Here is a 14,695-nt window from a genome sequence, read left to right on the forward strand (position 1 = left end):
CTTGTTTCAATACTGATTTTCATAGAGCAAAAACGATAAGATATATCGTAAAGTGTTTTATCCTAATCGATTCATTGTTCCAAGAATAGCTTCCATCTTCTCCGTTGAAACTCTATTGAAACCGGAAGTGGTTCAAATTAAAGATTTCTGGTTTCAACATTTATCACCATATAACCAAAACTCTAATATATGGCGACAAACAGTTTTCTGTAATTGATTTAGGGTCTTAACAGAACATATTATTACGACCCACAAAATTCTACCAAAACCGAAATTCATTACTACCGCTGGTATCAATATTGATTGCAATAGAGGAAAAACTGTAAGAGATATCGATATGTGGTTTCTTGGAATCGATTCAGCTTGCTAAGAATAGGTTTCATATTTTCCAGTAACCCTCTATTCAAACCGGAAGTGATTCAAATGAATGATTTCCCGTTTCAACATTTATCGCCATAAAACAAAAATGGTAATATAAAAGGACAAACAGTTTTCTGAAATTGATTCAGGGTCTTAAGAGAATACATCATCACACCACGCAACACTCTACTGAAACTGGAAATGTTTGAAATTTATTAGTTCCAATGCTGATTTTCGTAGAGCAAAAACGGTTTGAGATATCGAGTGGTATTTTTTTCGCAATTGATTAAGCTTCCCAAGAGACGATTCTATCTGCCCCTTAACCCATTTATCGAAACCGGAAGTGGTTTAAAATTAACATATTTGGTTTCGAATTTTATCGACATAGAACAAAAATTGTAATAGGCAGTGACAAGCTGTTTTCTGCAATCGAGTCTCAGGAGTACATTCCATCTCAACCTGCAACACCTCTACTAAACCGGAAGTGGTTGACATTTACTACTAGTTCCGATTTCAATACTAATTTCCGTAGAGCAAAAAAGGTAAGATATATATCCAGATACAGTTATCTGCAATCGATTCAGCCTCCCAAGATTTGGTTATGCCTCCCACCTTAACTATATACTCAAACCGGAGGTGGTTCAAATTAGCGATTTCCAATTTCAACCTTTAACGTCATAGAACGAAAACAGTAAGGCATAACGAGTAATGACTTTCTGATATGGATTCAGTGTCCGAGAAACAGATTCTATCTTTGATCTTATTAATCTATTGCAACCAGTAGTTAAAGATGTTCTACTTCAGGTTCAAGTATTGAATTCCCATAATTTGGAAGTCTATTATTTTCGCACTCTGAACCGAAACTCACTTGTTACATTAATATACCTCCATTTTGGTTTTAACTAAAGTTGGCCCATGTAGCTTAGTTGCTAATGATCTCGCCTTTGGTGGGAGGGGTCCTGGGTTCGATTCCCGGTGGAACACTCAATTGGAAAGATATAAGAATCTTTTCAGGCCAACAATCGTGGGTGAGATTGTTCCTGGGTTTTATCCATACGAACGGTAACATAAAGGCAGACTTGTAGCCAGCCCAAAAATGTAGGGGGGCCCATCTGAAGTTAGGGGGAGCGATCCAACCATATTATAGTTCATCATCATATTATAATTCATTTGCCAGCCTACCGTGAAACTTTTAGGGGGGCAACCAAAATTTAGGGGGGCCCGGCCCTCCTAGACCCCCCTGGGTACGGGCCTGCATAAATGTCCCAATCCGTTTCCTTTCTTATTTCTCCTTTCCCTGGGTAGTGTGATCGAAGCAGAATTCACGGACGTCATCCCATAAATAGCCACAGATGCCGAATTCTGAGAAATATATTTTCTAATCTTAATTTAACTAAAATTAAGAGAGAGGTAGATTTAAACTTTCAACTCCCCCCCCCCCTTTTTAGTTTATCATTCCATGGTAATGCTACAAGGCTAAAGGATACTGTGGCGATGATAGTGAACAAAATGATAGAATGAAGAAAGTTAGAGGAAACGGAAGTACTCCAAGAAAACTCACGCACATGATATTTGTCCAACACAAAACCCATTTGGCACCAAGTGGAATCGATTTAGCTCATTTACAATTGGTTAAGTTAAAGTGTACGAGCAATGTCTTCCAAATGTAAATCGAGTATTATAATTAAATACCGACCCTGTTTCGGCTCATTTTAGTCGCCTCTGCTTTTATGATAAAAGTAAACGTCCGTTTGTGTGTAATCTCATCACGCAATAACTACTGAACCGGTTAAAATGATATTTCTCATGATTATGAACCTTTGACATCCCAAGGATCTTATGATATTACATTGACAAGTTTTGACATGGTAGTTGGGGAGATAACGTAAAAATAATCGAAAACGATCGATTTGAGTGTTCAATACACAGTTTTTGTGAAACCAAGATAAATAGTGGCCCCCGATGACTTTTGGGTAAAAGTTCAGCCCCCATTGGTATGAGAGTGAGAAGGTATGATGGGTAGTGTGTAGAGGGACTGACATTAGGGAATTTTATTGTTATGCTTCCATTAAAATGAATATCCTAAGAAAGAGGTGTTTCAGTACTTTTTATAAATCTATTTATTCTGTCCGTGTGAAGAACGGAGAATGGAGTTAGTTTATAATATATATAATCCAAGGTGAATAATGATAAGAGGACATGTTTTGCTAATGATAATGATACAATATTGTATCCACTTTTGGTAGTTATTGGTATGGTAAAAATTAGAGTGATTTCTGCGTTGGAGACTTGGAAGGTAAGAGCAACTAGTCAGGGGGGCCCATCCCCAACGGCTTGGGCGAAACATTCCATGTTCTACCATTCTCCTCCAAATTTGTCTTATTCCCAAAATTTACTACTCCCCTAAATTTACCACAGCCCAGTTTGATTAAACGTACCATTTTCAATGAAAAGTTCTGTGCAACGAAATGATGTCATGCTCGCAACCTGCACCCTCAAACCCGCCTGCAGACAGTTCTGTAAGTACGGAAATTTGAACTGAGAAAATTAACAAGCATCCAAATAAAACCTACGAGAAAAATTTACATTGCAAACATTAACAATAAGTGAAATGAAATGAAATATTTCAGTTTAAAGTCCCACGAGAATGTCCTTTAGCTAAGACAGACGATTATTAAGACAAGTGAATGATGGTGGAAAAATTGGTGGAGTGAGAATGTGGAAGGAAAAGGGAGTACCCGAGAAAACCCCGGTACATGGTGTTGTCCACCACAAACTTACTTTGACCTGGGATCGAACCAGGGATCCCACGCACCTGAGATAAGCATGAGCCATTGTGACCCCCATTATCAACAATAGACAACAATACCAAAAGCAACCGGAAGGCAATGAAAAGGACTGATACAAGGACTACGGGACTAATTTTTAAGGTACCATCTCCATTTACCTGGTGGAAGTGAGTAAAATCCCGGAAATAGGATGGCTATCGGTTTCGAACCTTCTAATTGCGGAGCTAAACCGTTACACTGTTACAGCTTACACTCGCTTGATAAAGATCCTTTTTTACTTAGTCAATAATAGATACATATTTTTTTCCTTTTACTACTAGTTTGGTGAATTGGTTTTGAGTATATTTAATATCCGTTAAATAAACCGAGGGTATATGAAGCGTGGACCTACAGGTTAACGTGAAATTCGCAATAGTGCTGTCTTACCGGAAATCGAACTCCGCTTTCATGTACCACCGTTACAAGAATTATTGTCGTACATGTAATAACTGTAGTTATTGGGACGGTTGCCACTTGAATATTGATTGCTTATTTAATTGTTTTTATGACCTTTGTAGTGTGTCTGTACAAATATACTTAAAAAGCTAATTAATCATTTTATCAGTATTTATCGTATTAATACATTCTCTAAATAAGCTTCTGCAAAGGAATGACTATGTTTAATTTTCAAATGCCTATTACAACACTTTTGTTTTCACTAAACATTTCTAAAATTATCTCCAGAGAAACCTCCGCATTGCCAAAAAAATTTCTCTATTGCTGTTGTGTAACAGGAATACAGTTCCTGTTTATGTGTATGTTTATGTTTATGAATACGTCGAAAATTGTCGCTTTTGTGGAAGTATATATACCTGCTTAAGTTGATATGAAGTATAGTTAAGCCACAAGGTCTTCGCTGACAGAGTGCAAGACCAAGGCGTGGAATCATGCCTTCAAAGGTAAGCATAATAATATATAATATTAATAATACAGATAATAATAATAATAATTTTGGAATTTTAACATTGCAATTTCGTTGCATCCATAAATATTAAGCACCGGTAAAATTCATTAGCTCTAATTTATATTTTCTACATTATCAAATTAATTTGATGGTATTATAAATTATCTGTTTCACATTGCTATACTGTATATACAGGGTGTTTCAAAACAACACTTACAACGTTTGGGAGGTGATTCCTGACATCAAGATAAGACAAAAAAGTATAGACCATTTTGGGTGCACAAATGCTTCCATTCGGAGTTATAGGCTGTCGAAAACATGAAAAAATGGACTTTAAAGTCCATAGCTCCCAAACCATGGCACCTACCGTAGTCGGGTCAAGACTTCACTTAGAAGCTAATATGTACGCTATCCAAAAATACATTTTTCAGAATCCTAATTTACTCACGCAATAATTTTTATAGAGGGAGTTTGGCTACGGACATATAGACTTAATTTGAAGTACTCACCAACTGCGTCTATAAAGCTTATTGCGGAAGTACCGAAGGATTCTGAAACTTAGATATTAGGATAGGGTATATAAAAGTTCCTGAATGAAGTCATGAACCGACTATGGTATGTCCCATAGTATTGGAGCTAAGGACCTTTAAAGTTCATTTTCTCAAGTTTTCGGCATCTTATAACTCCGAAATAACAGATTTCTGCACCCAGGTTAGTCTGTACTTTTTATCTTATGTTGGTGTTAGGAATCACCTCCCAAACTTTGTCGGTGTTATTTTGAAACACTCTGTATAAAGAAGCAGGGTATTTAGTTAAATTCAGATTATGAGGTCAGTATACATCCAGAAAAGGGAAATTCCTACGCAGTGGTGTATTTAGGGGGCTATCGGGCTCAAGCCCCCCGAAATAAATTTGTTAGTTTCTCGCATTCCACGTACAACAATAATCCTCCTTACCGTTTATAAGAATTTCATTGACTTTCCATTTTCTTATGTTCTTTGTTCAGAAATAATACTGTATTTTTCAAATATCATTTCATGTAAGAACTGCGTTCTTTCTTTCTTTCTTTCGTCCATTCTACTCTTCTATTTCTTTTTCTTGGTTGTTACTTTCTATCGTTTCTCCTATAATACTTTCGACCATTGTTAGTTGTGATTGAAGTCGGCCGTCGTCAGTAACACGAAAACTAAGAGGAGCCGATAAGTGAAACTGATGTTCCACCCCAACCTGCACGGAAACCAACATAACGGGACTTTAGTTATTATTGCAAAGGAATATTTAGTTATGATGAAAGGTAAATGTTTCAATTAAAGAAAATCAAGAGGAGTTAAGAACTAGCCCGGGAAATTATGTAGGCCAAGAGAATGATTCCTTTTTCTTCTATGAATAGAATAAATGGTTAGATTCACTGCTACATGTTTGTATCATATCACATAAGATTCACCAGTTTGCATTCTTGCGATTAAAACTGCGAGCAGTATATTTCAGCTTCAACTTGTCTCAATATTTTTTCTTCACGCACACAGCGAAAACTGAATATTTCCATTTTTTTTTTCTAAAATGAAATCAGTGAAGTTCAAATGAGATTACAAATATTCAGTGAGTGCTTGAAGAAATGTCATTTTAGATTTGCCTGGAGGGAAGGTTAAGGTCCTCCACCGACATACGAGTTTTATGTTATTTCCTAGTATATTAGTAGACAATAAAAATATGTTTAATTCTCAAACCCAGATGGGCAATTTCCCCTTCCTGCTTCCCCGTGTCTTGTATAGGCACCCCCGAAACAAAATCCTGAATACGCCGCTGTTGCTACGTATTTGGCGTTAAGTGAGTGCACAATCTCTGTAGTTTAGCTAATTAACTTCTACTTCTTCTTCTTTTTCTAAAACGTACAGGTATTTTAATGATGTAATTTTACGGATATTTTCTTCAAGTTTCATTAAACTTATCTTGCTCTGTAAAAAAGCAAATTTGTAATATATAACATTTACATTGTAAATCACAATAGTTAATTTGATTTGCAAATATTAAAAAATCACAAAACCTAATTTTCATAGATCAAGGCATAGAACTATTTAACTCTTCTTCATTAACATGGAAATATTTACACAAGTATTAACGTGGAAGTATAATATATGTCTATGTGTTATTCACTCTTGCGAACATATAAAATGTACTAAAACGTATTTATTCAATATAAAAGTTTAGAAAAGGAAATCATTTTTAAATTGTGTTGAATAAAACTATAATTGTTTAACAGAGAAATGATTGATGTAACGAAAATTTGATCGTACATTTCATTTGTACTCTTTCTCCTATATATACATTCTAGTTCTATCATTTCTCCCCTAAAAATATAGGTGGAAGTATTTTACAATTACTTATCGTCTTTTCATTGAATCCAATACTAAAGCCACTACGTTTGTATAGTATTGAACGGGTATTATTCTGCACCCAAAAACACGATAAGTAATTGTAAAATACTTCCACCTATATTTCAAAAAAAAAAAAAAAAAAAAAAAAAACTAGATTTTTAAAAGGGAAAGAATACAAATGAAGTTTAAGTTCAAATTTTGATGCTTACTTCTTCTTTGTTAAACAAGTATAGTTTTGTTGAAAAAGTGTACAAATGTATGTTGGATTAGGAATATATTTTTGGGGAAGGGGGAGTCCGAACCCAGTGGACCTCAACCTCCCGTGAGTGCGCTCCTGACAATCAACAAGGGAGCTTTTAATGCTTGAAAGAAGAAAAACGAAAGAGACCGTAGGTAGAAAGATAACAGTGTTGCCAAATTTTTACACATAGGAATATTAAAAATATATAGGCTGTGACGTGAGTCCACGTTAATAGTTAAAAGCTAAATAGATTCCGAAGAAAAAATCAGTCAAATCAAAATCACTTAATTCATAAACAAAAGATCAATACTTTTCTATTATTTAAATCAATGGGCTAAAAATAAAATAAAATAAAATAAAGATAAAGCAGGTATTTAACTCTTAATTTTGAATAATTTATTCTATTTTGTTTGAGCTCTCTTTCCTTATTTAGCGGCTAGGTTGCATGAATTACAGTGCTTAAAATTCCGGGTTCACTTCTCGGTAAGAAAGCATCCAATGCACTACGGTGGTTTAGATCTTACTTTCAACTATAGATTTTGTCCTTTATAACCTCGCTGCTGACAAAGATATAATTAAAAATGAGTCAGTAATTGAATCAATTTATTTTGTTTGGTCTCAGCTACAAGTCTCAGTGTTCTGCACTGCTTTATACCAACATAGATTTTATTTATTCCAACATTGCATTACACGCGTATGAAAATTTGACACTAAATGTTTGTTTTAAAGTGTAATACGATGCGCTTCTGTAAGAGATACGTAAATGGATGGTAGTTAAATGAAGCAAACACCTGGATATCTTTTCAGTTCTATGTAGATAAGTTCGTAAATGAGTGAATTAAGAATGACATACTTCTATCATTATTTCGGATAGATTCTAAACCGAAATTAGATACATATGAACACAGTGTTAGAAATTTAGTACGTATACGCTCGATATTTTTTTAAAAAAATATAGCGTGTACCCTACTCTTATATTACTTTTCTTGTTTAAAACGGTTAGGCCTATTCATTTATACTACTTTTGGTTATTACGGGGATTTACGATTGAAAGCCAGTCTCAAGGGATGATGTCCCTCAGTTAGCACACTATCCGGAAGGAAGGGGGGGGGGTAAGGAAGGAAGCGGTCTGGAACTTGTATCTCGGTATTTACCTGTTGTAAATTAGAAAAATCCCAAAAAGCTGTTACATTATTTCAACCGAGGGTCTCTACTGGGTATCGAGCCCGGGATCCAAAGACAAGAACGTTTTCGACTACGCAACGCGCGGCTAATGTTTTAAAATGAGCAACCAAAGAAATATAAAAATATTAGGTGTATACACTCCGTACACCCCCGCATTCACTCTGTTCCATTCCTGTATGTCAAACTTAACAATATTTCTATTTTGTGCTTAATGGTCTTCAATACATGACCATATATTTTTTTTACCCCGTTGACTTATATGAGGAAATATTTTCCTATTTTCTTTTAAATAAACTGGGAAATAATTATGTAATTATTATCTACTTATTCTTCAGAGCTAATTAAATGTTCCTTGTCTTTTCAAAGTGAATTACATTATACATAAATTTAAAAAATTACTTAATTAAATTTCATTATTAAATATTAACATTATGAATACTCTGAGCTCCTTCGTAGCTAAGCGGTTAGCGTACGCGTCTTTGGCGTGGGAGGCCTGGGTTCGATTCCCGGCGGGGGCAGCTCATGTGGTTCGGATCCCACGTTAACCAATAGGTCCACGTCTCATATAGCCTCGCTGCTGAACGGGACGTTAAACTCGAAATCACCTCACCATTATGAATACTCAATAAAATTTAATCTTCAAGAAGTAAAGGGACATTCCAAAATATTTAAAGAAGATATCAGTAAATAAACCATTAAAATTACAGTTTAACTAAAACAAAATAAATTTGGTTCCCCGTATGAACCAATGTGCTAAAAGACAAAAATAGAATAGTCATTTAACGCCGCTAAATGACTAGTTCTTTTAAATAGAATGCATAGATAATTAACAGCAAGAAACCTCGGGAAATTGTTCACTATACGATAAGATTAATATATATATAAAGCTGGATGCTGACATGCATATTTTCGAAGTTAAAGCTTACCAACAATTGAAAAAAAAAATGAAAAATCTCAGTTTAACGCCCCACGATTATCCACATGATTCTAAGGGAGACGATGATTAAGGCAACTGAATGATAATGGAATAATTGGTGGAATGAGAATATAGTAGGAAACGGTAGTACCCCGAGAAAACCGACTTATACAATGATGTCCACCACAAACTTATCTGGCCGGGGATCGAACCAGGGACCCCCGCAACAAAGATAAACGCTCTACCACTGAGCCACCGTGCCCCTTTGTCCAAAATAGAAAGAAATTTTAAAATTAAGGATCACAACATTGGGTGAAGGTCAGGTAAAGAACATAGTGACTATTTTGAGTATAGAGTCCATAATTGTCACCGATAAAAATGAACGATCTTATAAAGAATCGTTTTTAGCTTTGTATTAAGAGCATGACTAACGCGTGATGCTAGCTTCAGTATTTATAATGAAATATATTTTTTTTAAAAAAAATATTTTTTTAAATATATTTATTGATTGCGTTTGCGTGATTGCGTGGTTAATTCGTTAATTAGAGTTGTTGATCCGTTTTGTCCACCCAAGCAGTATAATACGTGACCTGATGTAGTTGTATTCGAAGCAACTGTGCCCACAGGAAGTCGAACCCTGGACTACTTACAGCGAAAGCATGCGCGCTGGCTCCTATTTCTTTAAAAAAAAAAATAGCCTCAACCGGTACACTTCTCCCCGTGGTTATCTAATTAATCTTATTTAATCTAATACGACACACAGATACTTTAAGGACAGTTATATACTGTTTAGTGAGCCTCGAACACACAATTAATTGTGCTCTGCGATTTGATGCCTAAAGCCTCATCACTCGATTATTGCCACTGGTGCTAAATGGGCGTTAAAAATTATTATGGCTTTCACGTGTGTGTGGGTTTCTCGACACAATCAGTTTGTTTTCTAGTTAGTCTCGTTATTCAGTATCAAGATTATACAATATACAACGTGAATATATTGCATACGGTGGATCTAAAACACAAGATCTTGCCAAAGGTCGAACTCCGTCCTCCATACTGAAGTCGAAGATACTTTTCATTTAGGCTAGCCCGCGTAGTAATCGGAGGACAGGACAGCCAAGCCAAGGGAACTGGGTGAAGTACAGACAGGAAACTGTGAACAATGCAATTAACCTTGTTGTTTATTGTTTATCAATGTGATATATTACAGAGAGAATTGATTTTATTTATTTACGTTTTACAAGAGAAAAAGCATGTTTATTATTTAAATCAAGTCCAGTTTATTTAGTTTATTTACTTTTGAAGCGATCGGTCCGTTGAACTTTTATTATGCAGAACAACAAATCTGATTTATGTTCAAAATTTTTTTCTTTGTTTCACAGATATTTATATTGTTGGGGTTGGCAACCCTAGTTTTTGGTGATGCTCCAGTTTTGGTTAACAGAATCGTCGCTCCCGGCATTCCTAGAGCAAGATATCAACCTCCAGGCTTAGCGTCTCCATTAAATGTTGTTCCACCTCCTGTGTTGGCCTTACCAAGAGAAGACACAATCATTATATCAACTCCTGACGTACCATCAGAAGGTTATGGGCTTCCACCACCCTCAGTTTATGGAGCACCTCCTGTACCTCTTTCTCCACTTCCACCACCACCACCAGTTTATGGAGTTCCTCAACCGATTCCAGTAGTAGTTCCTGAACCAGTACCTGTGCCATTTGTCCCAGTACCTGTGCCACAACCATATCCAGAGCCAGTACCGACGTACGGTCCACCTCTACCACCACCACCACCACCACCACCACCACCTCCTCCTCCTCCTCCGCCACCACCACCACCAACTTATGGTCCACCTGAACCATACCCAGAACCTTACCCTGAACCAGTGCCTGTGCCAATTATCCCAGTAGTGCCAGAACCATATCCTGAACCATATCCAGAACCAGTACCAACATACGGTCCACCTCTACCACCACCACCACCACCTCCTCCTCCTCCACCTCCACCACCACCACCACCAACTTATGGTCCACCTGAACCATACCCAGAACCTTACCCTGAACCAGTACCTGTGCCAGTTATCCCAGTAGTGCCAGAACCATATCCTGAACCATATCCAGAACCAGTACCAACATACGGTCCACCTCTACCACCACCACCACCGCCACCTCCTCCTCCTCCTCCGCCACCACCACCAACTTATGGTCCACCTGAACCATACCCGGAACCTTACCCTGAACCAGTACCCGTGCCAGTTATCCCAATAGTGCCAGAACCATATCCTGAACCATATCCAGAACCAGTACCGACCTATGGTCCACCACCACCTCCCCCTCCTCCGCCACCACCTCCACAACCGCCAGTAGTATATGGTCCACCTGAGCCTGTATCTCCACCAGTCATTATTGAAACATACGGTCCACCAGGAGTAGTCGGCGGAAGACCACCAGTTCCTATTATTAGCCAAACAGAAATACGAGATGATGCAGGACAATTTTCTCTAAGGTAAGTACCTTTAAATATTCTTACAGGATTGATATTGAACATATATTGATATTGAAAAGTGTAAACACTACAGACAAAATTGCACTAGGAAAACATTTAGCTCACTATAGGTATCCATGATATCTCTAAATCTATTGACTGAAAAGCTGGATAAACACTGTCTTTAAGTAAATATTTAAGACGGTGATCCTGATTTAGGTCGTCTGTTAGTATTATCCAATTACTAATATTTGTTATTGTAATATTATTTTTAATATTACGATCAGAGTAATTTAATATTAACATTCCACTTAAGCACGATCAATACCTTTCAACACTAGTTTTCCCAATAAATGTTGTTACAGATATTCTTAAATAGTGTAAATAAATTTATGGGTGTTGTGTAGAACGAAGGAGGAGTATAGGCTAAATCCCTTGTTGCTTTGGAAGTTTTAAGCAGTTGTTCCGCAATTCGAATTAAATAAATCGTAATACGTAATAGGGTTACATACGTTAGAATTAAATACAGCTATTTAACAGTTATATGAAGATTTATATACAATATAAACAATTATGTATTTGAAGAACATTAAATCTTTTTCGCAAAAAAAAAAAAAAAAAAAAAAAGAATCAGTACAGTAACTGATGAATCACTGGTGTTTGCAGCATGTGAAACTTTCCATTTAACAGTCAAACATGCTAAAAAAACAAAACGGTTAAAACCAAGTTAATTCTTAAAAAGCTGAGACAAGTAGTTAAGGTAGAAGTTTATTTTAGTGCCACAAATATTAAGTTTTTGCTATGAGTAAAGTTATCAATTTTAGATACTGGACCTTATTTTGTTTATTTATTTATTCTTTGCTATTCAAATGACCAAAATTAGCTTGACTTGCAATTAAAATATTACATTAACACTCTTAACTGTGTTTTAATTAAACCTCTTTGTTCTTTTTCGAATGCAAGCACTTTTCTCAACATCATCACACTTTTGCACTTATTTCTATTTGGCTACTTTTCCGCGTTTTATTCCTGTACGAATTAAACAAGGAACACCTTTTAAACCAAAATTTTGCTGTAAACTAAAATTCTTAATTGTAATAATGAGTTAGGTTTTTTCTTCTTTATGAGATTTCGGGGATTATGTGAAGCTGTAGGTTACGGGAGTCTGTGAGGAACAGAGAGAGCTTGAGGAAAGTGTAGGAAGAGAAAGGGTTGTCGTATCGTTTTGGTTTGTTTTCCTTTTTCCATCACTGTTTCAGTCCTTAATCTCCAACGTATCTGAGTGCAAATGTGCAGTGGTAGATCTAGAAGGTAAAAACTGGTGGGCGCAGCCGAAACCCAAATTATGATAGGTTTATCATAAATATACCATAAACTTTCAAAAATGTATAAATAATTCCTTTAATTATTTTTGAGACTCAAAAGACTGGGCTAGGTCCTGGGCTAGATCTGCCACTGGAAGTGTGTCTTTTTCCTATTTATTTTGTTTGGTGAGTGGAAATCAACTGTTCATAAAAAAAAAAAGTGTTACCAACGGAGAATTTTCTCATTAAATAACACATGAAAACTGAAAACTTCTACTGGAATGAATGTGTTTCCTGCATTATAAGGTACACTCATGTCCAAAATTATTATCGCATGTCTATAAATGTGTTGTTGTAGGAATAAAATTTGATAACAAATTCGCCCGATATATCTTATAATGTTAGTATGTGTATAATCGGGAAAAACATGTATGTGGCAAATTCCATGTCAAGTGAGCACTAAATAAGAACAATAAAACGAAAATAATTATTTTTGTTTATTTAGCAACATTTTGTTTTACTCACCATAATTTTCGTTTTATAATTATTTTCCTATGAAATTTACCACAAACACACATTTCCCGATTATACACATAGTATCAGTATTAAAAATACCATGCAAAATCATTATCAAATTATATTTTACAAGTAGACAGTTATAGATATGCGACTATCATTTTGGACATGACTGTACACTGAGAACTGACTAAAAGCAAATAGCTCCATCCTTGCTACTTTTAATTTCAGAGAAGATGTGCTAAATTAAAAGCAAAAATAATACCTAGATGCAAAACTCATTGGAACTTACGAATACATATATATCAATGTAAAATACAATCACTGCTTTTAGTGTGTTTATGTTTGTTAGGGAAAGAGATTCTTGAATTTAAAGTTTTGGAATTCGCTTAGGGTTGAAAGTGTCACACCGTTCAAAGGGCATGCATCGTTAAGAGTTAAATGAATGTACTCTTTTACATATGACAATCCAATGTGCATGTTTATTCACAACTTGGGTGTTTTATATTTTTTATATATAATTATGAAACTACATATTCTCTGTTTGTCTTCCTTTACAGTTACACTACAGGTGATGGAACTAGCGTATCAAAATATGGAATTTTGCATCCTAACCGAGATGGCCCTGGGTATGTCCTAGTGGAAGAAGGGGCCTATAGATATGTAAGCCCAGAAGGTATTCCAGTAGCCTTACAATATTCAGCTGATGAGAATGGCTTCCGTGCGGTAGGATCACATGTACCACAAGAAGAGTAGAAGAACACAATTTCGTTTGTGCTATTTAATTAATCATAAAAGTATTAATTATTTTATTCTATGTATTATGTAAGTTGTTTAAATAATTAAATAAAACATGTTAAATTATATTATTTGCTCTTATCGTGTATTTAAGTCTACAACCCATTAAAGAAAATCCTGCTGATGGTACTCAGAATATAATGAGAGTGTTACCACTGTCCCTGCTGGTCTAGTACGTGGATAGAACGTGCGCCTCTGGTGCATGGAGGCCCAGGTTTCATTACTGTGATTCGGATTCCATCTTCAACTGTAGGTTTATGTCTAATATAGTCTCGGGGCTGAAAGGAACGCTAAACTCCAAATCCAACCAACCAAAATTGTTACGACTAAGTCATTAAAATTGCCCACCAGATCAAGGCTCCAAAAATCCCTCCAGAACTCCACTAGATGATTTTAGAAAATGAATGATTATGGGGAAAAAATGAAATGAAATCTTTCAGTTTTATGTCTCACGATTATGCCGGCTTGGCTAAAGGACACGGTGATGATGAGAAATGAATAAAATGGTGGAATGAAGAAAGTGGGAGGATACGGGAGAACCTTAGAAAACTCACGCACATGGTATGTGTCCACCACGAAACTCACTTGGCGCGAGCTGGAATCGAACCAGAGACCACATGCACCAGATATGAACGCTCTACCACTGAGCCACCGCGGCCCCAATAATTAGAATATTTAACATATAATTAAACTTAATTGTAGTACGGAAAGACAATGACGTCTGTGCGAACAACCTCTAATTTGATCCCAGGGTCTAACGTACTCGTACACACAAAACACTTATATTAT

At 36.0% G+C, this 14,695-nt stretch overlaps 1 protein-coding gene across 1 annotated transcript; it reads left to right on the forward strand.

The window, feature by feature from the left end:
* The first annotated feature begins 3,942 nt into the window (after positions 1 to 3,942).
* Positions 3,943 to 13,974, forward strand: LOC145686593 (uncharacterized). The gene is made up of 3 exons (XM_081760050.1): positions 3,943 to 4,087; positions 10,189 to 11,309; positions 13,669 to 13,974. The coding sequence occupies exons 1-3, from the start codon at positions 4,076 to 4,078 to the stop codon at positions 13,862 to 13,864; spliced, it is 1,329 nt and encodes a 442-aa protein (XP_081616176.1). The 5' UTR covers positions 3,943 to 4,075; the 3' UTR covers positions 13,865 to 13,974.
* The last annotated feature ends 721 nt before the right edge of the window (positions 13,975 to 14,695 follow it).

The sequence above is a fragment of the Thermobia domestica genome, chromosome 5 (genome assembly GCF_964235325.1).
Source record: "Thermobia domestica chromosome 5, izTheDome1.hap1.1, whole genome shotgun sequence".
NCBI lineage: Eukaryota > Metazoa > Arthropoda > Insecta > Zygentoma > Lepismatidae > Thermobia > Thermobia domestica.

Excerpts from the sequence above, each read along its gene's own strand:
- LOC145686593 (XM_081760050.1), top strand. Across the intron at positions 11,310-13,668 it reads GCAGGACAATTTTCTCTAAG|TTACACTACAGGTGATGGAA; the intron begins GTAAGTACCTTT and ends CTTCCTTTACAG.